The following is a 23,891-nucleotide window of genomic DNA, read 5'->3' as shown; positions in this document are numbered from 1 at the left end:
TGTAACATCAATCTGCGTTAAAGCTACTTTGGCCACACTTCTTAAAAGCTGCAAGGGGACAGTGGTCCTTAGGCCCCAAGGATAAGAGTCTTGATGTGTCTCCACACAATAAAGACTATTCTATGAGCTCCAGATGGAAGAAACTTTAATTTTTCATAGGTCGAAGCCCCCAGCTTTTCTCCAGTGCTCACCCACAACAGAGGTGTAATGCAATGGTGCCTTCAATGAGACGAGAGAATTTCAGAGCTCGCTGCAGCCAAAAAGAAGAGGCTGTGCCTGCCCTTCCCCAGGGCCCTGCCAGCCATCCCCTCTTGCTTCACCTTGCCCTGATGTTTGCAGAGCTCCCCTGAGATGATGGAGCACAGGGCTCATGCAGAAAACTTTTTCTTTTCCATTCCCTCTGCTTTCAGCTGTGGGTTTTGGCTGCAGCAGTGGTTGAATGAATTCATGTGAAAGTTCAGGGGGCAGAGGGCAAGCAAGGATTGCATCAGCAAATTGTGCTGTGAGTATTTCCTTGGATTAGGCTGTTTATTCCTCATGCTTTGCCAAATCTCTGACCAATTTCCAAATATCTGAATGCCATCTGTAATGAGTGCATTCAAAAGAATTTAAAGTATTTAGACAATGATATTATTCAGCAAGAGTATCAAGAATGTACCTCACTTCTGGCAATTAAATGTGCTTGAAGTGTCCTGATTTATTGATATTATTGAACTCTCTGCAACCTGAAGTGCCTGCTGAACACAGGAGGATCACAGAAAAATTCCTAAATTGATCCAAATCTAATTTATTGTGCACAGCTTCCCAAGTCTCTGCTGAAAAATAGACTTTTACGGCCAATAAAATGCAGAAGTGATTTGCAAGTCCTAAAAATTTACAGAGATAGTATAGTGACTGTGCCCTACTGGGACCTTTTGAGTGCCTAACTTTGTATCATGTATGTACCAGCAATTCAGAGGTAAGGGTTACAGTGATTCCCAATTTCAGCAAAATCAGCATTTTCTAATATTATTTCAAATAAATAAAAAGCAAAATTTTTTTCTGGACTTAACATCTAATTTTCACCTTAGTCAGTGATGTCCTTGTTTTTGTGTTTAAGAAATCCTGATTAGATGATCCTAATCTGTGAAAAAGAGGGCCTAAATATCCCTTGAAAACAGTGCATTGATTTTCTGAGCAGGTGATAAAAAATAATTTTGTCAAGTTTTTAGATTTATTTGTAAGAAGACCATAAGATTATGTTAATTGTAGAAGTGGTTTTGGTAAGACTGTATAAATTGTGAATACTTGTACACTTTGAAAGAGCAAAAATGAAGAAACTAGAGGAGTCTTAATAGGTGCTGTTACACTAGAATCCCAAGTTCTTGTCAAGCAGTTTTCTTAGCTGATATATTAATGCAACTCAGTTTAGATTTATTTGTAAGAAGACCATAAGATTATGTTGATCTTGCAGACCCTAAAACTCTTATTCATCAACTGAGAAAAATATCAGGCCAGCAACAAACTATTGAAAAAATATGCTTTGAATGGTGTTCAAGGTGTGTGCCCTCAGTCACCCATCAGGAGCCCATTTCAGTGGGCATAATTAAATGGGAATACCTGACTTTGTGTCCAGGAAATGCCAGGACCAACTCCATCTCTTCAGTCAAATCTTCAAAGGTCTCTGTGCACTTCTCCCAGCAGAAGGGCTGAGTGTCTGTAGCCTGCACTTCCAAGGAGACACTGGGAAAGAGACAAGACTTTGTTCACAGCTACCCTGAGCAAATCACAGAATCGTGGATTGGTTTGGGTTGGAAGGGACCTTAAAGTTCATCTCATTCCAATTCCTCTGCTTTAGGCAGGGACACCTTCCACAAAACCAGGTTGCTCCAAGCCCCGTCCAACCTGGCCTTGAACACTTCCAGGGATGAGGATCTTTGAAGATCAGGTTCATGCCAGCTGTGCATAATCCCTTTTAGTTTTCTGCAACCATTCTGATTGCAGAAATCGAGGCATTATCTCAGTTATTCAAGTGAATGCTTCTTTTGTTTTTCAGAGTACTGTGTGAGGAACTCGTGAAACATTCAGTTTTACTTTCTAGATTTTCTAGCCTCTTGAAACTGTGGAATTACCACGTGCTATGCACTAGAGGTGATACTTTGAACAAGTACCCTGGAGAGACTGCAGAAACCTGTATCTGACCGTCTGCCTTTCGGTCACAGATCCACCCTTCCATGTGGAGTACACCCGATGATTTATACCAAAATACCGAGAGGGTAATTCAAACAGTGCTGTTAGCGTCTGAAGGCAGCACAAACACAGAGAGAAGGAGCCGCACTGAGGGAAACGCCACCGGCGGCCGGGCCCGCTGCTCTCCGCTCGCCCACAGCCATGGCCCGGTCACGGCCCCGCCAGAACCGGGCGGGCGAGCGGCGGATCCATCCCCGCCATTGCCGGGCAGCCTCATCCCGCGTTATTCCTCATCCCGCCTCACCCTTCATACCGCTTCAGACATCCCGCCTCACCCCTCATGCCGTCTCGTCCCTCGTCCCGTCTCATTCCTCTTTATTCCTCATCCCGCCTCACCCCTCACCCCGCCTCATCTCTCATGTCGCCTCAGCCCTCCTCACATTCTTCATCCCGCCTCACCCTTCACACCGCCTCATTCCGCTTTATCCTTCACCCCTCATCCCGCCTCACCCTTCACACCGCCTCATTCCGCTTTATCCTTCACCCCTCATCCCGCCTCACCCTTCATACCGCCTCATTCCGCTCTATCCCTCACCCCATCTCACACCCCTCACACCGCCTCATTCCGCTCTATCCCTCACCCCATCTCACACCCCTCACACCGCCTCATTCCGCTTTATCCCTCACCCCATCTCACACCCCTCACACCGCCTCGTTCCGCTCTATCCCTCACCCCATCTCACACCCCTCACACCGCCTCGTTCCGCTCTATCCCTCATCCCGCCTCACCCCGCCCCCCGCCCGTTGCCAGGGAGCCGCCGTTGCCATGGGAGGCGGCGGGGCGCATGCGCGCGCCCGCGGGAGTGCCCGGATGCAGCGGGAGGAGGCGCTGCCGCCATATTTGCCCGGAGAGCAGCGAGCTGGTAGCTGCGGAGCCCCCCGGACCCATCGGCTGCCATCCGCCCCGCGCAGTCCCCGCCGCCGCCCCGCCCGTAGGACATGGACGATCGGGAGGACCTCGTCTATCAGGCCAAGTTGGCTGAGCAGGCTGAGCGCTACGATGGTGAGCGCGCGGGCTCGGTTGGCCGTGCACGGCCAAGGGGAGAGGGAGGGAGGGAGGGAGCGGCCACAAAATGGCGGCTGGGCGGGGGAGGGGGGCAGGGGCGGAGGAGGGGGCGCACACAAAATGGCGACGGGGAGCGCCCTGAGGGGCCGCTGGAAGCGGGGATGGGGGGCCCGGGCGAGGGGGTGTCTCGGCCCGGGGCGGGGCCCGGGGCGGGGGGCGGTGGCGGCAGGAGCCGGGAATAAAATGGCGGCCGCGAAGGGCGAGTCCCGGGGGGGGGGGACAGGGGAGCCGGGGAGCCGCCCCCGCCTCGGGGGGCCCCACAAAGAGGCCCCGCTGCCCCTCACGGCACCGCGAGGTCCGGCCGGTCCCGGCCCCGCGCTCCCCCAGCCGGGCGGCGCGGGGCGAGGGCGGCTCACCGCAGACAACGCCCATGCCGAGCGCTCCGGAGGGGGGGCCCAGCCCTCGGCCCCTCGCCGGCCGTGCTCCCGGGGGTCCCCGGGGACGGGGCTGCGCTTCTTTCTCTGCCTCTACCCCCGGCTGGAGATCCTGCTGCCCCTGGCAAACCCAGAGAGAGCGAGTTCTCACCCTGCAGGGAGCGAGTACATGATTCACTGCCTAAAGAAAACGCATACGCTTTCATTATGTGGTAGAAATTATTACAGCTAGTTTTACTTTCCCAGCTTCTTCTTTTCGTCCTTTTTCTCCTTTAAGTTTGTGCGCTATCCCTGATCATTTAATATCCGTGATGATTTAATATCTGGGGGAAAAGTGGTAGGGGGTGGAACTGGCAACCCTGGGTGGTGTCTCTTGTCCCAAAAATGTCTGTCTTGCAACTGTTCCTTTTAAACATGGTTCCCCTGCATATAATAGAAAGGGCTTTTAATTTTCTCGACTCTTCTGAGACAGTTACTTTGCCTTGAGAGCTGCGATTACTCATTTGAAGTGAAATAAATATATGTATGTAGAATGTGTGAATGCAGTAACACTTCATTTAGAGAGGTAAGAAGATACTCCAAATAATTTCTGTTCATAAATTTTTATGGACAACGTGACCCAAGTTCTCACCAAATGACAAATTTTTACTGAGTTGTGCTTAAAAAACATCTCATGGCACCATTGCAGAGCATCTGAAAAATGCACATTTTGGGGAGGTAAAGAGAAACTAAAACAAAAAAGAAGGCTCCATTCAATTAGAGTTCTGATGGGAAAATAGTTTAGAATTAATAGTAACACTAAAGGAAAGCAGTCTGGCAGTCTCTGCAAGACCTGAAGGACTTGGAGAAAGAAAATGCCCCCCAGAAAAAAGGTATTGAGGTCATGTAATTACCTTGGGCAGAGGGACACATCCATACTCCACAGTAAGTGTGCAACTTTTGCTCAGGAGGGAAGGGTTCTCTACCTGGTATAGTTGAGTCAGTGCCACTGAAAGTGTTGGCTTTGGTTTGAGTGAAAACCCAGCATCCTGGAGGAATCATCATCCTTGGGAGCTCTTGAGGCATGACTGTCTTTCTGGGCTTTTCTGAAGTCAGCAGTAAATAATTTCATTAGAAGGTAATAGGACTCTAGCCCATGGCACAGATCTGCAATGCAAACTTCTTGTCAACTAATAAAAATTGATTGGGAAGGATTATTGCCTTGGTGCAGCATTTCCATGGGTAGATTTTTGGTTCTCCCAGTACCATTAATGTTTGTAAGCTGCCCAGAGCTAAACATAGACTTGCTGTGCTATATTTCTTCTGAATGGGCATGAGACTTACTGCAATTTAGGATTGAGCACTGAACTTAAAGTTGTTCTGTTTAAATCAGTGCTGTGGGTTTTGGACTTCTAGAGTTTTCAGGAATCAAGTTGGGTGAACATAATTAAAGATGCACCCTCTAATACTGCCAGCTGCTCTAAATGCATCTTCACATCTCTTGTGTCCATGGCCTGGAAGAAAATGTACTGTAGATACTGTTTTTATCATTTGATTCTGTGTTCTTGTTCAGCTGAAACAATTAAAAATGATTGGCATAATTTGTTCTTGTTTATGTGAAATAATGCAGTTCTGCTAAGATCATAGCTGAGACTGCTGAATAATTTTGTGAACAAAGAGATTTGAGAAGCAATATGAGGAAAGTGAAAGCTACTCCTAATTTTGCTCCTCAGTTTGATCTTTGAGGTGCACAATTATAAGGCCACGTTTATTAATTGGCACATATAAAATGGGGTGATGGTAAGTACTGTCCACAGAGACATTGGAATACAAGTCCCTTTGGGTAATTGGAATATGAGTTTGACAGTTTTTTTTGTGTTCAACATTAGGATAAGTGTAAACTTCTATCCCATCTTTCTCCTGGAGACTGGAAGAGTGGTGGGTTGCTATTTATGTATGGCTCATGGCATTTATAGCAACACTTATGGTGGGCATCCAACTGTGGCTTCTTTGGTGTTACTTACCTGACCCACTTAGGGAATTTCTGAAGTCTTGGGAGCTGCATTTGTGAACGGTTGGGAATCTAGTCCTGTGTCTGTACTGTCCTCAGGATGGTGGCCCAGATTAAGAGGACAACTTTCTAGGTACTTTTGCAGTGTAAGTAGTACTTAAACCCTGATCTCTAGAGATATATTAAGAGATTTGGGTGTCTGACTATCTTCAGAGATCTGCTTAGGCATGTTATGGCAAATCACAAAATGCCAGGAAGCTTACTGGCAGTACAGGAAGCTTGGTGAGAAATCTCACTCACTACTGTTCCTTATTGGTAGAATAATATATAACTAAATGCACTCCTTTTTTGGAAAACAATTGGAGTAAGTGATATTGTGGAGCTCTTTATATCAAGAGGATGTAGAGGATTCTTGTAGACTACTGCTGAATATTGAAACCAATTCCTCTTTGTGGAAGCTGGGAACATATTTGTTTCAGGTGAGAAACACGCTATGGTTCAAGGCAGACTGTGAGCAGATACTTCCAAGAGCTGCCGTGTACTACAAGTACTTATATATACAAGTACATTACTTGGTTGAGGTGAAATAAGTTGGGTTCCCCCCCCCCTCAAAACCAGAGAGTAGGTCAAAGTACAGGTAAGGAAGACACCCAGCCCACCCAAGGTCTCCTGCCTCTGAGCACAGCAAGCTAACAGCTGGCTCCCTTTGTCTTTAGAAATTGTCTGTCAGGGAAATGTCTTTATCACGAAGGCAGGAACGTGTGCAGCAGTGGGTTCAGTTCAAGATTTGAACCCTTTTTAGGAAGAACTGTCTCCTAGTAACAGGTCTTCAGCTTTGAGCCTAATGAGGAATCAATAAGTCACAAATTAGAATTCAAGTTGCATATTAATTCTGGTTTGCAGAGGATTGGTCTCTTTCAAGCAGATGTCAAGCACACTTCAGTATTTTGGGTTCCTCTCCCCATTAATGGTTACCACTTACCTTGTCTGATAAAGGTCTTCCTGGTGCCGTGACATGGGGTGTGACTGCTGTCTCTGAGCTAAAAGGCAGAAAAATCTCAGCATATCCCTAAGACTCGTAGGAATCCAAGAGTTAAAATATGTGCAAGGTAGTGCTAAAGGAGACTGTACATTTTTTTTAAGTGGGAGTTGTACATACTGGGACATAAATTGGCTTGTGATTTTGAGGAGTTGTGTGAGAGGGCCTTTGTCTGTAATGGCCTTCTTGAACTTCCTGAGGTACCAGGAGCAGACAAACGAGACAGAATTCTACATTTGGATGGTGAGGTCCTCTGCAAGGAACCCAGAAACTGAACTGGTGTCCGGTATTAGAGGATGGCTCAGTAGCACATCTCAGTCAAGGGGAGAGATTTATGATGAGGCCCAGGCTTGAGATATTTGCTTTCAAATTGAAATGTTTGTTAGAAATAGTGGGGAAATCTTCATGATTTGGAAAAGTAAATGTCCACAGCTTGAGGAAATTACAGGAATGATTTGGAAATACTCTTGTTGCAAGAAGGACTTGTGGTAGACCATACAATTGATTATGCAGAAAGTCCCACTGTTGCTTGGATAACTTGGCCCTAAGCTGTGTTTCTCCAAATATGTAAAGGTACAGGACTTTTTATTGCAGAGTCATGCCATCAGGTTTGGAAGGCTTTTGACTGCTGTTACAAATCTTACACAAGGAATAGCAATATAACCCTCTGCTTTGTCCACAAAATCATCATCAAGCCACTGTGCAGGTTGGATATTATTTGGTATTTTATTTCCTCCGCTGCCTGTTGGTTGTCTTGACTGGGAATCCACCTGTTAGGTTCTTTTATGCTCATTTGTGTAAAACTTGTACACTGTGATAAGTTATAAAAAAAAGTGAAATGCTTCTCATTTGTGCTTGAATTCTGGTCTGACCCTTAGAACCAGTTCAGTTCTCTAAATTAGAGGCAAGATGAATTTTTTTCCCTGTGAGTAGTTGTCTGAGCTGGTGTCCTGAACGAGCCAGTTGAGAGGTCAGAGGGGTGTTGAGCTGGCAGGAGGGAATCGATAGGGATGGGTTCAGCCATCTCTGGAGTCCTCCTTGCCAAACACAGGATTCCCTAAGAGAAAAGAAAAACCTTATGCAGGCAGTGTCAATAGTGTGCTTAGAGGAGTTCCTAATGGATGGAAACAGGAGCTGAACTTCCACTTGGTTGAATTTGGAGCTCATCATTGAGTAGGGTGGTGCCCACTGCTGCTAGGTGGAGGCCTGTAGCTGTGGGAAATGCAGTCTGTGGGCATTAATCAGCACAGATTAATAAAAAAATCGGTATCTTTCTGAAGAAAGTACACTGGCCCTTCTTTCTTCAGTTCTTCTGGTTTTTGTTCCTTGGAGTTTGCTGCTACTAAGTTAGTACTACTTATTTGCTTCTGTGGCTCACTCAGAAATGTTAGCCTGCTTCCCAGCGCAGATCCCTTGTGATTCCACTGGTGGGCTTTCTCTGTTCTCAACACTTGAGTCTCATATTCATGTCCTGTTTCCTGTCTTTCAGCCAAGTGTTTATCCATGTGAGGACTTTGCTTCCTATCCCTTGGCAGTTAAGGTCCTTAAAGAACCTTGGGTGAGGGACCTTGTCAAATGCCTTTGGGAAATCCAGGTAGACAATTCCAATTATGTCTTCCTTGTCCCTGTGCTTCACTTGTTCAAAGCATTCCAGTAGATTAGTGAGGCATAATGGAAGGCTGTGCTCTGCAGTATAATGTTTATGCATATAGCCATTCATTTCAGGGTTTTTAAAAATGTGATTCCCATTAACTTGACCCCTAGTGAGTATTAAGTTCATGGTTTTGTGGGTTCCCTTGAGTGTCTGCTGGAACCCTTCTCAAACAAACGGTGGAAACCACTTTGTGTTTGCTGTTAAAGCCCTAACTGAGAGGTATTGGGTCAGATACTTCTTGTGACTTGTTCCTGATCAAGAATGCAAGATTGCAAGAATGAACAAGTACAAGATTGACACTTGTACTGAGTATTTGAATTCCGTTTATGGTGTGTGATCATCTGTGGTGGACACAAAGGAAGACTTTTTTTCTGCTGTGTCCTCCACCTCCTCATAGCTCACAGGATGCTCAGTTGCAGCTTTTAGCTCCTGAAATGCTGAAGTAGATACTGGACAGCAGCTTAGAAGCTCAAAGATCTTGGTTTGCTTTATTGCCCTTAGATAAGGGCAGTAGAAAAGATTAAACTTAAAATACAACTTCCGTTTGCTGATGTCCTGCTGCTACTAAATGGGGAGTTAAAGACAGTGCTTCTGCTGCTCTTTATTACATAATATATAAGAATTCTACTTTCTGGGTTCTCTTAAGGTTCATTTTGATTTGAGTATGATGACCATTACATCATCTCCATGCCAGCTTTACTCAACAAGTTCTTTTTCTGTTCTTATTTTAAGAAGCGTTCTTTCTTAAGTAGTTCCTCTTTTGGAAGGGAGGCCTACCACTAAGATATTTTCTAGCTCTTGTTTTTTCTTGTGGTAATGTTGACATTTTTACAGTTTATACCTGTGTGGAGGCAGCGGGGAGTTACTCCAGCAGTAAGGTTGAAGTAGATCCAGTGTATTGTTTGAAGGAGTGCCCAGTTGTGAACAAAAGAATCAGACCCTGTAGCATCCTGGTTAGTGAGACTCAAGCACTGAACTAGAAGTTACAAACATAGATTTCCCCTAACAAATTTTCTTTAGTACATCAGCCTTTGGGCAAAGTGGTTTCTGTTACAAGCACAGATTGTGATAGAACTGCCAGATACTGGCTATTCTCTTGGTATGGTCTGTTTCTTGTTTTGTATCCTACATTGGGAAGGTTTTTAGTCTTCCCACTAAATTTACTTTCCATCAGCTATTTCCTTATTTCCTTACCTGATGATATTGCAGTTCCCCTGGGCTTTTTGGATTTTCTAGAGTTTAAGAGACAGCAAATATCTACATTCTCACTTGACTCTGGTCAAGAGAGAGTCATTATTTTGTGACCTAGTATCAGTTGTGCTCTTTGTGGCTTGGCCCCTAAGGATGGTTATCAAGCATGTGTTTCTCAACACTTGTAAACTTCCCCATGACTTTATAGCGTAAATTATTCTCTTTCATTTTATACCCCAATCCCAAGCCTTGCTCCTTGCTGTTCCACAAACCTTTTGTAGGTGGCCAAACCCTTTGTGTTTTCCAGGCTGTGCCTGTGTGTCTCTCCTGGTGGCTGGAGGTGACTCAGCAGGGTTTGCAAGCATTTTAATCATAGTAGTAGAATATAGGAACCTAAAAAATGGCCTGGGCATCCTTACGGATTTGTAGTATCTTAGGCACTTGTTTGGAGTCTCACCTTTTCCATAAGAGTATGCAAACCTGATCAGACAGGGTCTGTGTGCTGTGGCATTTCTTAACCAACAGCAGGTGCTTAAGGAGGGATCTAAATCTAGGGTGAGCATGGAATTCTCCAGAATATTCCTCTCTCCTTCCACAGTTTACATTTTTGGGATTTCCTGCTCTGATGGTGGCATGATCTGACAGTAGCATAAAAAGGTGACAGCCACAATCACCTGAGAGGCTGGAACTTAACCACTTAAATACAGTCTCTGTCTCTCTGAATCTGCATAACACTACTTTTTCCATAACACAGTGTGAGCATCTCTGGGTTTTGTATGCAATGACTTGTCATTACTGCAATAATCCTTCTTAATGAAATGTAATCTCAGACTTGTATTTTGCCATGAATTGTCTCTGACTGAGCTTTACACCTCTTTGTGGAAACTTCCAGATAGGTAAAACTGCACTTAGAATAAAAAAAAAAAACCATCTGTTCAGTTGGCAGGTATAAATGGCTTTATTTTTGTTTTCTTTTGGGCGAAATACAGATACGTTGTCCCCTTGCTTTTGTACTGCCTTTGTTCTTAAGATTTTTCATCAGGCTTAAATTTTCAGAGCTAGATTATGGCTTTACCATGGAACAGCAAAGTATGTGCATAATATTTTGTCTTGTTGAAATATCAGCCCAGATTTTTTGTATTTGTAGGTAAAATGGGCTCTTTACTAAACTAGAAACCTTGTTCTCCGATGGCTTTTTGAGTAGACTAGTAAAGACTGAAAAATGTTTTCTCTTTGTGTAAAATAGTTGTTTATGGGTGGGATTCTAACCTGTGGTTGTGTGGTTACCTAGTGACAGGATTAAGATTTGAAGAGGAGACCTTTCAGTTCCTGTTGTCAGGGTGTTGGGAGGTGGTGTACCCACTGTGAGGGGTGGTGAAGCTGAGGGTTTTGAGCCTCAAAACAAGTGGAGGAACCTGAGGTGCTCCCCCATCCCCCAGCATCCTGTTGCCAGTGGTGTCACTTGTCAGGGAGTCTGTTTAACTTACTAACAACTCAGTCATAAAAATGTTGGGGTGATAAGGGCTGTTTACTGATAGGAGTAGTTGTGAGCAGGTGCCTGTTTTCCTTGGGATCCTTTGTTTCCGTGGTTGTGGCTCTGCAGGAGGGTGGTTAATGACCTCCTTTGCCAGCACACTGAAGAGATGCAACAGGACTAAAACTGACAGAGGAGCTCCTTGTAGGGCAGGGCTTTGGGTTTGGCTTTGTACCAGCTATTGCTCAGCTAAATTGGGTTTATCCTCCAGTGCACTGAGGTGTTTGAAACTTTTGTTTCAAGGGCTTGTAGATCTTCAGACTGGTAATAGATAAATAAAATCCTGCAGAAGCCAAGCAGTTGATTAAATTGGTAATGTTGTGTTTGAATGTACACTGAAAACAGCTATTGATTTGCAGAGAACAGCAGGTCTTGTGTATAGTTTTTTATTTTAAATTTTCACACTAGACAAATGTGCTTCTAGGGAAGAGCTTGTGAAGGAAACCTGTAGAACAGTAGATAAAATGTGCCCTTTTTGCTCCAGTTGTTGCAATTTCCTGATACAGGGCAGAAGATCTTGGAAGCTGTTGCTGTACATTTTCCTCAACCTCCATATTTCTGGACTAATAATCCCATGTATATCATGTGAGATAAGTGTGAATAGATTTCTTGTGTCTTCATTAAGAGGCAGGTTTTCTGTAAAAGCGTTGTGTACATCCAGGAGCGTGGCTGAAGTGCTGTGTATTTAATCACAGTGGATAAAGCACAATAATACAAACTGTTATAAAAAAGACACTATCTTCTGTAACCTGTGGGTTGCTTCTCTGAAGGCTGTCAAATACTAGGCTTGAAAACAAGACCTGCATTTTTTGCTGGAGATTGACAAAGATACCCAGGTCATGGATGCTGCAAGTCTCAATTCCTGGTTGTCATTTTTGTCCTCAAGAACTGTCAGGCATCTTATCTTGAGCGTACGTCTGATGTTTGAATAAACTTCAAAATGTGAGATGGCTTAATTTGTATAATTTTAAAAATTCACAGCTTTTAATTAGATTCTTTGTATGAATGTGAGGGTAGGGTCAGCCTTCAGGAAATAAATCGCAGTACTTGCTTTATTTAAGTAGCAAATTGTAGTTATATTACATTGCTTATAACTTAGCTGGCTTAAATTACTTAATTATGTTTATGGTAATATTAATTGTGTGAACATGGAGTGTTCTAGGGCAGCCCTCAGATTTTCTCAGTAAAAGCCGCTCATCATTTTGCAGTTGTAGGGTGGTGTTTTCAACAAGTTTTATCAAATCCTTGGTGGGTTTTTTGTTACTTTCTGTGATTTGGAGAAGCAAAATCTGCTGATAAAAAGACAGCCACCATAAAATTTTGTCCTTCACATATGGAGACCTGTTGGAGACTGATAACACTGTTCCTGCCAGGGAGCCTACAGTCCCCATTGCTGAAGTAGCTTATGCCTGTTTAGGTTGTGATTTTGACATCTGAGGTGAAAAAAAAGATAGTTAAGCTTCATTTGTATATTTAACTGTTCTTCTAATGTTTCCTGAACAATACCAGTGTGGTTAGGTGATGAAAGGGTTATAACCTTCCATAAGTAGTTCAGTCTTTGCTTCCACTGGAGTGTAGGAAAGCTGCTTTTGGTAATGATTGTTTTATCCTCAGGTTTAGAAATACTTTTCAACAGGCTTAAAGTACAAATATATATTAATTCATATTTTGTGTGTTACTTTTCAGTGTAAATGGCTGCTTGGCATGGGTACATATGGTTGGTGTGGGTACACTCAGAATGACTTTTTTGTTACCACTACAAGCACCAAATTTTTCTTTTGGAGGTTCATCTTGCAGCTTTAACTCACTTTCTTATTTTTTTTTCACTTTTTGCCTTTCCAAAGCACTCTGGAGAACACACTCCTGTAGGATTGTGCTGGTAACTTTTATCCACTGTGGAAGAATGTTCTTGCTGCTGCATCCTTTTTGTCTGTCTGTTAAAAAAATCAGACAAACACAAAACCCCAAGCCAAAAATCAAAAGCTAAACTACCTTTAAAGAATTTCTGGAAACCTTGTAAAATGAACAGATGAACATCAGATACTTCCTTTGTGTATGTGCTGATTGATTTGTTTAGAACACTCTAGGGTAAAAGTGAGGAGTAACTAAATGAAAGGAGGAGGGAGCCTAATTTCCGAAGCTCTCAATAATGTACAGCTTGTACTGAATGATTTGAAAGATGATTCAGATGGGAGAATAATTGCCTGACCTTTTCCTCCTAGAAATGGTTGAATCAATGAAGAAAGTGGCTGGAATGGATGTGGAGTTGACAGTGGAAGAAAGAAACCTTCTTTCTGTTGCATATAAAAACGTGATTGGAGCCAGGAGAGCTTCCTGGAGAATAATCAGCAGCATTGAACAGAAAGAAGAAAACAAAGGTGGAGAAGACAAATTAAAAATGATTCGGGAATATCGGCAAATGGTAAGATGGATTTGGCCTTACAGCAAAATGTCATTTAGTTCTGGTCCCCTTGCCATAAACTGCCCTGGTGTTCCAGACTGCCTGTGCTGTGCTGACCTGGAATAGAGTGACAGCCTTGGAAGGCTGGAGCTCGTTCCTTATCTGGAGAATAAATCTCCTGGTGAAGGGGAGAGCTGTGGTGTTTCTGTGTAAACACTCTGAAGGGCAGCAGGCTTAGGAGAGGGAGGGCTTTTCCCTCAGTGCACCAGCAGCTCTGCCAAGCGTTTGAACTGCACTGGCACTTCCTTGCTTACCCAGGTGTGAGGCTGCACCTGTTCAGGAGGCCTTATTCCTTCCCCTCCAACCTGACTGACACTAAGCAACTTATTTTTTTAATTAACCCTTTCAAAGGAGGTGTTTGGTTGTTAAGGTTCCACTTCCTTTAAAAGTTTGGATCATACAGTGACACTGTGATTCCAGTTCTCTGTCCTAGAGAGTTCAAAACATTAACATTTGAAATGTCCCTGGGGGAGGTTCTTCAGTGCTCTTCTTTGCTCCTTGTCTTTTGTCATTCCATGTTCCTGGGGATGTCATCCCAGCTGTGAAACTTGCATGTGTAGCAACCTCCAGGACCTTGCTGTTTTCTCTCTCTGGAGAGAGAAGGGAAAAATTGATCCACATAACTTCATGCTGACTTAGTGTGTGCAGCTTTACCTAAAATGGAGAACTTGCAGCAAGCTCTGACTTTCATTGGTAAGGGCTAATGAAGCCTCCAGCTCTTAGTGAGTTGTTGTTCCCCCTGCCCTAAATGATGGTTTAGCACGGAGCAGGCGTGCTCCCGTACTATTTAAATCCCACACATTTCTGCAGAGACTTCATCTCCATTATTTGAGGACAAGTGCCTCCACATGGTTCACATCTCCACTTCCAGAGAAACAGTGGAGTCTGTTATATCACCTGGCACTGATTCATATACCAGCAATGGAAATGATGTTGGCTTGGAAATTTTCTCCCAGGGATGGCTCTGGACTACTTTCTGTTGACTCACAGGGTTTCTGTTGCTCCATGGAATTGTTAAAGTTGTGAGTTTCTAATTTTATGCTGGCATGCTGATGGGATGAGACTCTGCCAGTTACATACAGTCCCAACTTTCCGTGATGGGTGTCTCCAGTCTCCTAAAAGAACACGGAAAACAAGACTACAGCTGTGCAGTGATTAAATTTGTTTTACATTGTGTGCTTCCAGGTTCTTTTGCACAGTGTTTTGTTGGTGGTTGCCATCCTCTGCCAGAGATCCTCTAATGATGAAAAGACTTTTCCTGGTTTTGAAAGGACTCTAGAAATAGCCTTTATTCTGCATCTCTCTTTGTAAAGGATGTGTGCTATTGTGGATGGACTGGGGTGCAAGATGTGTAAGTTTGTAGTGCTTGAGGTGTCTGAAGAGATGGAGAGGCCACATGAAGTCAAGTGTCATGCCAATGGTGTTCAGCTGTTAGATCCTGAGAGGGAGCAGCTTTCACAGCTGTATGAGGAGGAGCAGTGCACAGAGCACTGTCACTGGTTCCATACTGGAGATGGGGTGGCTGTGTCTGCCCAGCTCCACTGGGAGCTCTGCAAGAGGTTCCTGAGCACCATCTGTAGCAGATCCAGCTCTGGCTGTGTGAATGGGTTTGGCAGGATGGCCTGGGAGCAGGAAGGGCCTGAGGAGCATGGCAAAGCTTTGGATGCTGCTGCTCACTGTCACTGCTGAACAGTAGCACTCCTCCCCTGTTGTGCTCAGTGCTTCCCTGAAGAAGCAGCTTCCAGCAGAATTCTGCTCATTATGATTCCGTTGTCAACAAATTCTGCCTATTGTAGCATTTTCCAGAGTAAGCTCAGTGTTGGGAAAACCTTTCTCAGACTTGAAAGGCTCTGAAGGAAGAAAAAGACCCCAACCAGACAAACCTCTCCCAATCCCCAAACCATATCTGGGGGCCAACAAGGCCAAGTTTAAAGTACTGGGGAGTTGGAGCATCTCTAAAAGACACATCTCTCACCTACCACCAGAAGCAGCTGTGACTTTGCTCAGCTGTAGAGTGCTGCTCTGGTAGGAATGGAAAGTTTCTGTAGTAGTTTCTGTGAGAGTAGTTCTTTGTTGGGCTTGGTGTATGTCAATATTTACTATCACTGAGCTCATAGCTTACATGTGGAGTTTTTTTGAGCCAGTGGCCAGCATGACTTGGGGCAGAACTCGAGGGATGGTGGTGGAGGGAGGGCAAGGACGGACTGGCTTTGTCTGAAGTGTGCACTGGGCAGTAGTGAGAGATGAAAGACACCAGGCTGTGCTTGTTCCCAAACCACTTCAGCTGAATGGAGCCAAACACATCCATAGCCATGAGGGAAAATGCCACTTACATGCTTCCTTTGTAGACAGATTGCTCTCCTGGCTCCTGTGGCCATTTGGATACACAAAAGGCCCTGAATTTCTCATCTGGCTGCACTTCTCATCAGTGCATCTCACACTGAGGCTTGTGCTTTCATCCTTGGGAGGCTGAAGTGGTGTGTGGCTGCACACTGCAGTTCCCTTCCTTGCAGTCAAACCAAATCCATTCCCACACCATGGCACAGGTACTGACCTTCCCCTTCCTGCTCTGGAGATGTGGCACATGGAGTTTGTGTTCCCAGTGCTCTGACTTCCAACCTGGCCTGTATTTTGGGGCAGTTACCAGGCTCTCTTCCATCCCCCATTCTTAGAAAGTGCTCACTGAGCCACTCTGTGTGGAACGGATCTGTTTCGTATAAGAGCTTTTAGTTTTGTTGTGTGTTTTTTGTTTGCTTGTTTTACTCTTAAATCACCTTGATTTATATTAAATCTTTTTAAACTAAGCTTGATCAGGACATTTCCATTGCCCCAGACAGCAGCTGATCTCTGAAAACTGTGACTGATCCTTTAAGCAAAGCTGGAAAAGGTCTGTCTGAGATGAAATAGAAGTTTGTACATGTATGGTTATTTAACTAAAGAGGATTAGAAACTGATTTAATTCTTTGCAGTTTTGCTGAAGATCTCTCTGCAAAAGAAGTCATTGAAAAAGAGGATCAAGAGGAAAGACGTTTGCAGGAACTGACTGCTGGCCAAAGGTTTTATAGCTTTTGTAGCCCAAGAATATATGACCAGATTCTTCTCAAGTGACCATATTTCAACACCTTTCTTAAGCATTTGTCACATAATTAAGTACAACATCTTAGTCTTCCTGTGAATGTCAGGGCATTCTGACATTTGTACATTAAATTTGCTGTTAATTTCTCTAAGGGAACTTTTGCAAATCTCTTACTTCATCCAAGTGTATCAAATGTATGTTTATGTCCAGTTTATAATTTATTTTGGACGTGTAATTTTAATACCTTTGGGGTATAACTGCTGTGGTTACAAACCCTGATAGTTTGGGAGCTGTGTGGTGATAAAAGGATTACGTGGCAAGGAAAATGCTTAAAGAAAGAAGGAAAGCAAATGCTTGGGTGGGAGGATAGGAGGGGATGATGGACTGAGTGGGGCTGCTCCTGTGATCCAAGACTTGCAGTTCCTGATAGTTTCTTTAATGCCTTTGCTTGAAATCTCTCCTTTATATGAAATCAGCTTGAGCCAGAGTTCTCTTCAGCTGTAGCTGTGAAAGTTCCTGTGAAATCATGAAAAAGCAGCAATGGATGGGTGACAGTGTGCATTAAACCAACGACTCCTACTGGAATGACCTGGGAAGCTCAGAGCCAGTCTGGTTTGGGCAATGTTGGTGTCAGAGGAGGGCTTTCAGCTTTTCTGGGTGTGCTCAGTTTCTTGCTTGCAGGTGTGAAACTTCCTGTGGTAAACCCTGACCTCATAGACCTTGCTTTATGTTTGGAACTGGAAAAACTGAAGCTTCATGTGACTGTTTTCAGTTCAGACTATTCAAATCGAGTATCTATTTTTAAATAAGGCTGTATATACTGTATTTTTGGCCACAGATTCACTGTTAGCGTTGATGATTTCTGCTTTTTTTGCCAAGTTGCTGCGCTTTGTTTTTCATTTGCTTCTGGAACTTGTTTTCATCTTGTACCTGACCTTTGTTTGTGTGGCATGTCTTGATTCTGTTCTGATACTCCATGATTTTTGTCTTAAGGCTCTGTTTTTAGAGCTTTGCCTCCAAGGACTTGCTAGAAACTGTTGTGAAGGTGCCATTTAACTCTGGAGTGTAATGGAGTTGAGCTGATTTGTGTTAATTACCTTCAAATAGTCCCCTTTGCTGTTGATACCTTTAGGGCAGCCTTCCAGGATCAAAAATGGAGGGAATTTTGTTCTGCACACCTTGCAGTAATGAATTACATCCTGAGACAAACTTAATGCAATGGTCTAGCAAGATGTCTTCCAAGGAATTCACAGTTCCACTGTTCAGTTCCATGTTTCATCATCCATCAGTCCCTGCCTCTTGTGTGTGCCAGCTAAATGTGCAGAACTGCTCTGCTTAATGCACCTGTGGAGCAGCTGAATTTTATTTATTTTTCTTCTGTCCTACCCCTCTTTGGAGTTTCATGATGTTACCTGTTTGATATTTGGGTACTTTTGGCTCACCTCGGCCTCTCTTCTAATTTCTTGTTGTATTTTCATTTTTTTTTACTAGGTTGAGACTGAACTGAAGTTAATCTGTTGTGACATTCTGGATGTACTGGACAAACACCTCATTCCAGCAGCTAACACTGGCGAGTCCAAGGTTTTCTATTACAAAATGTAAGTACCTTCTTGAGAGGAAAGACCTGAAATAGAGACAGAAATTAAGTATCTGTAATGAGAACTTAATATACAAAGAGAAGAAAATAAGGTTTGTCCTGTAGTGATGGTTTAAAATTCCCTCAGCTCCTGGTGCAGTGTTGTGTGGACAGTAACAGCAGAATGCTTGGGGTGTGACTGTCTAAACACACTTTAATTTCAACTGTTAATTTAATGGCTGATGGGCAAACAAGAATTATTGACTTGATACTGTTTCTGTTCTCAGGAAGGGGGACTACCATAGGTATCTGGCTGAGTTTGCCACAGGAAATGACAGGAAGGAGGCTGCAGAGAACAGCTTGGTGGCTTACAAAGCTGCTAGTGATATTGCAATGACAGAACTCCCACCAACACATCCCATCCGCTTAGGACTTGCGCTCAACTTCTCTGTATTCTACTATGAAATTCTTAATTCTCCTGATCGTGCCTGCAGGTAGGTGGTGACCGGCAAAGTGGGAATATGGGAACGTTGTGTGAATACCAGGCAAGCCAGAAGTGTTGCTCCTTGCTTTTCCTGCTTTCTTCCTGCTGATGTTTGCTCTGGTTGATGACAATTCATTGGGAAGATTTTCAGCATCACCATTTTCTTTGGAGTCCAGAGCCACGTGTTTGTGTGGGAGTAATGGTGTATGAGAAATAGAACAGTGATAACCCTGAATTGAGCTAATGGCAGTTCAGCAGCTTGCCAGGTTAACTCTGTAAACTGCCCAAGGTGTGAGGTGTGATTTAACTTGTCTTAACACAAGCTAGAGGGGATGGTGGCACTGATTTCTGTGAGCATGTAGAGTGGTAGTGATTGAAGCAAATACCATTTCTCTTCTGTTGCTGCAGTTTACACTAAGTTTTTAGCAGCCCTTAATCAAGATGTAGAAATGTTTAAAGAAACAAATATTCTTGAGTAAAACCTTTCTTAAAGCACACAAAGTAACTGATGTTGTTGTGCCTCTGGATTGTGTTCGGCAGTATTTGTTAAATCTTTTTGTTGTGTCATTGCAGGTTGGCAAAAGCAGCTTTCGATGATGCTATTGCAGAACTGGATACACTGAGTGAAGAAAGCTATAAGGACTCTACACTTATCATGCAGTTGTTACGTGATAACCTGACACTATGGACTTCAGACATGCAGGGTGATGGTAAGTGAGTCCTGCTGGAAAAGTTCATCCTGACCAAGGATGGTGGAGGTGGAGAGACTTTGATGGTTTACTTCTGTCTCTCTGAATGACCCTCCTGTCCTACCTGAGCACTGGATCAGGTGATGGGGGTGACACTGGACTCTTGAGCAGCCTCCCAGCTCTCACTTGAAGGAAGGAGGTGTGGAATTAGCAAGAGCTGGTTGTTCTTCCCTCCCCATGTGGCAGCTGGGATTACTGTAAAAACAGTGACTTAATTTATTTCACCTTTTCTTTCTGCTTGTCATGCTCATCTCTGGCTGTCATTCCAGCCAGATGTGAACCTCCAGTGCAGGAGGAAGCACTGGAAATGCTTTAGTTCCCCTTCATTCCAGGTCATTCCATATTCTCATTGCCAGAGCAAATGCCAAATGTGTTCCCTGGTAGTACCAGAGGGTGGGACATGGATTGCTTCTGCTCACTAGCAAAGGATAGTCCAAATTTTTGAAGTGGTTTTGGCACACTGAATGGACTTTACCACCACTTAAACTTTTACATACAATGCTTAGTATAAGTCTATTCATTTTAAGGTTTTTCCTCTTGGAGAGACAAGTGAAAAGAGCTAACTTTCTTTTAACTTGGAGGGGAAGAAATACATCCTGTTTAGATTATTTTGGGTACCTACAAATGCCCAGAGCTTAGAAAGAACACTGCTGAACCTCACATAAACATGTGAGTGTCTTAAATTTTTGGTAGGCTGTTCCTTGTAGCCACACAGCATTCCTGGGGGTACTTCATTGGTGGTGTGTCCATTTGAAAGCAAATGCAGAATCTTTTAACTTTTCCCAATTCCCTGTTTTTACGTAGGGTCATGGGTTTGTTTTATTGTTACTCCATAGCTTCTCACTCTGCTCTTTGGGCTGCTGAGACTGGGAGTGCTGTAAATGTGTGTGGTCTTGGCTCCTGGTTTACTCCACATCCCAGTGTTTAAGGCTTTTGCACCTCCCTTTTCAAGGATTATCTCTTGGTGCAGGATGGACCCTGGATGGATCTGTAGACTTTTCCCTAAACAGTGCAGTTGCTGAATGCCTTCCTTGCCATGGGTAGGCACTGGAGAAGTTTGTTTCAAATTCCCACAATTTAAATATAACCTTTACTTTTTTAATTGGAGCCAAATACCCTGGTGCTCTGTGGAAGCCATTTTAGTGGAGTAACAAGGTTGCATCAGTGTGGAATATCTTCCAAACAGTGTCTTCCAAAAGTTCCTGGATTGCCCATAGCTGATGTTTCTCGTAGATCTTGGATATTGTAGAAGTTCCACAGGATTATTTACAGGTTCTTTAGATTTTGAAAAAAGAGATAGAGATCTAAATTTCTTGCTCCACAGCATGGAAAATAGGTATTTTGATTCTTCCTGAAGTAATTCAGATTATCCTGATTACTGGTGCCAGAAAGATAATGATTACAGAATTGAAAATACTGTAGGACTGCTTAAAATCGTGGTGAAATTCTTCAGACACAGCAAGAAAAAAAAAAAGTTCATGTAGGATGTTCAGACACAGGTGCAAAGTTGTTTCCTCATACTTTATCAATACTCTGAATGCATTTCCAGTTGATGCTTCCAGAACTCTATATTCCCAAGCAAGCAGAGTCTTTGAACAATACATCAATAGTGGCACAATTAGCAATTTCCAAGGGGTGTGGGAAGCTTGGAAAGGGCTTGTTCTTTGGCATTAAGCTTTTCCCTGTTTCCATTTCAGCTGTGTAGGGATGTAGAGCCAGGCATGACCCAGCTGCTGCTCTCCTATCCCAATCCCTGTAGCTTTCCCATGGCCCAGATGATTGTTGAGTTTATTTCCACGCTTGTAATGTCATCTCCATATGATTCCTGTTCTCCCCTTCTTTCCTGCTGTATAGATTCCTAAAGGAAAGTCCAACTGTTCATTTCCTAAAAACTCTACTTTGTAAGTCTCTTGTCATGGCTCACTGGAGTTTTCAGTGTCAGTTTTCCTGTCACTAACAGTGCCTGCCTCTGTCACCCGCTGCTGACAAATGCTTGTGTCCCTGCTGCCACTCCTGTGGCACCTGTCCCCCTGCCCAGGGATGATGTGCTTGACTAAGATCCAGAGTAACTCACATGTTTGGGAATTGAGCTGCAAACCTGGATGGATGGATGGATAGAATAATATTTGGGCATGGGAAGTACTTCACAGTGGCCTGGTAGAGGAGTATTTGCTGAAGTGTGTTGGTTAGAGCATGGTCAGATCTTCTAATCTGGGTTAGGGCCTCTGCTTTCCTCTCTTAAACGATCTGATGTAGAATTCTATCTATAAATTTCATTGTTGTTGAATGTCTTGTGTTCCTAGGCCCCCCTTTTATAAAATCTACTTCCTGTTGTACCTGGTGGTAATCCTAAATCTGGACATGCTCTGAGCAAACATTCTGGTTATCTGCTGGAAGTTATCAGTCTCATTTGATTGGGTTTTATTGCAAATTAAGTTTTTAATTACTAGTGTCTATTTATTGCCCTTAAGAGAGTCTCATCTTATGTGGTTACAGATAATTGCAGGTGTTTTTTCAGCTTCACTTATCAATTAAGTGACTTGTGCATGTGTGGTGGCACCAGCTGGGGTACCTGGAATTTGCCAGTTGCAGCAGAATTTTGGCAAAGCCCTGCAGAAGGTGTTGCATGGGGCTCCCTGGGGCAGCTGGAACATAACCAAACTGCAGGAGTCTCATGGACAGACCCCATTCCACTGCATGGTTGAACAGAGACATTAATTTCCACAAGATGTTTTCCTGTAATAACCTCAAGCCCAGGGTTTCTTATCAGGTTGGACTTGCAGTAGGGTGTTTATCATGCCTTTGGTAATTCCTGCCATCACTGTAACTGTATAAAATTGCCTGAAATACTTTGATACTTTGCTGTTGAGATTTGAGTGGGTTTGGACAGAAAAAGATAAATGGTTTGGGGAAGGGATCTCCTGTTCCAAGGATGTTGATCCACAGCTGTTGCCATGGTTTCTGCCTGGGCTGTCCAGCCCTGGCTCAGCAGGACTGCTCACCTGCGTGGTGTCAGTTTCCAGGGCTGGGTTTGTTTGTCCTCACATGTTCTAATGGCCTGGCTGCAGTTGTGTGTGAGGGTGCAGGTGATTCCAAGGCTTCATTTCCATGGGAACGCTTCACTCTGTAGCTGGCAGTGTGGAGTGGGAGAGTGAGCGTGTATTGCATGAAAATATTAATCTCTAGATGCTTGTTAAACTGTTGAGCAGCTCTCAGTTTTAAATGGTAACATTTTCCTTCCTTCTTCCCACTTCCACAGGTGAAGAACAGAATAAAGAAGCATTGCAGGATGTGGAAGATGAAAACCAGTGAGACACAAAGGCCAACAAGAGAACCCATCTCTGACCACCCTTCCCCTTCCCCACAAAAACCCTCAGTGTCACTCTGAGAACCACCAAATCTGACTTTTACATTGGGTCTCAGAATTTAGGTTCCTGCCCTGTTGGGTTTCTTTATTTTTATTTTTTTTACACAGTTTAAAAGTTCTTAAAGGCAAGAGTGAATTTCTGTGGATTTTACTGGTGCCAGCTTTTAGGTTCTTTAAGACACTAACAGGACTGCATAAAGGCTCTTTCAGCATTACTGTATTGTCTCTGCCAGCTGTGGTGACATTGCCATCAGACCTGGATGTGACACCTGAAGGCCGTGTAGGGAGAGATTGGTCCTGGCCAGGTAGTGCTTATGTGGTGGCATCTTTCTTTTTTTTATAACTGTTTAAACTGAATTTTATACCAATGTTTCAACTTAATTGGGTGTTTAGCTTGAAGTTACGAGGTTGCATTTGGGACATTTATTGTAGTGGTTTTACTGTATAAAAACAAAAAGTTTCCAAACTGCTGAAATGTTGCTGAAAATCATGGTGCTGGTAACAGTTCAACAATCCGTGGCTGCTCATTCTTGCCTGTTCTTTACTTTCCCTCCAAGCAGGTTAGCATTGAAGGTGGCATTGATAAGCCTGCATGCGTGTTCAATATTTTTTCTTTTCTCCCTCCCCTCTCCCCATCTCCCTTCGCTCGCTCAACCTCTTTTGTTCAGTATGTGTAACTTGAAGCTAATTTGTACTACTGGATATCTGACTGGAGCCACAGATACAGAATCTGTATTGTTCTTACTGAAACACAGCATGGAATTAACATTAAACTTAAATAAAACAAACCTAAATTAAAAATGCCAACCATCACTATTAATTTCTTTTGGAAGAATAACTTTCCTTTGTTACTTGTACTAGGAACAGTTGGAGGGGGAGAGAGCAGCAGGAACAGCCTTGTTCTTCAGACAGGAGCTAAGGAAGATTTGGTCTGAGCGTGAGTTGTGCTGCTGGGAGCAGCCTTTTTATCCAGTCTTTCCCTATATAAATGCCTGGGAAATGGTTGGTGAATTCCTCTCACCTGCTGTTCCAACATTTCTCACCCAGTGCAGGTCCATGGAGGGGGGAGAAGGGACACAGGTTATCTGCTCTGCTGGGAAT

At 43.7% G+C, this 23,891-nt stretch overlaps 1 protein-coding gene across 2 annotated transcripts; it reads left to right on the top strand.

Moving 5' to 3' along the window:
• The first annotated feature begins 3,033 nt into the window (after positions 1–3,033).
• YWHAE (tyrosine 3-monooxygenase/tryptophan 5-monooxygenase activation protein epsilon) lies at positions 3,034–23,597 on the top strand. Of its 2 annotated transcripts, XM_058854090.1 has the most exons (7): positions 3,034–3,232; positions 13,300–13,499; positions 18,106–18,212; positions 18,478–18,684; positions 19,248–19,384; positions 21,278–21,324; positions 22,683–22,822. In XM_058854090.1, exons 1-6 carry the CDS (start codon positions 3,169–3,171, stop codon positions 21,283–21,285), a joined length of 723 nt encoding a protein of 240 aa, XP_058710073.1. In that variant the 5' UTR covers positions 3,034–3,168; the 3' UTR covers positions 21,286–21,324; positions 22,683–22,822. The 2 variants fall into 2 exon arrangements, with proteins under 2 accessions (XP_058710073.1, XP_058710071.1); XM_058854088.1 differs by lacking the exon at positions 21,278–21,324 and having other exon boundaries at positions 22,683–23,597.
• Positions 23,598–23,891: the final 294 nt, after the last annotated feature.

The sequence above is a fragment of the Poecile atricapillus genome, chromosome 21, assembly GCF_030490865.1.
Source record: "Poecile atricapillus isolate bPoeAtr1 chromosome 21, bPoeAtr1.hap1, whole genome shotgun sequence".
NCBI lineage: Eukaryota > Metazoa > Chordata > Aves > Passeriformes > Paridae > Poecile > Poecile atricapillus.
Note: the sequence above shows the minus strand (reverse complement) of the source record. Positions and strands in the feature narration are given on the sequence as shown.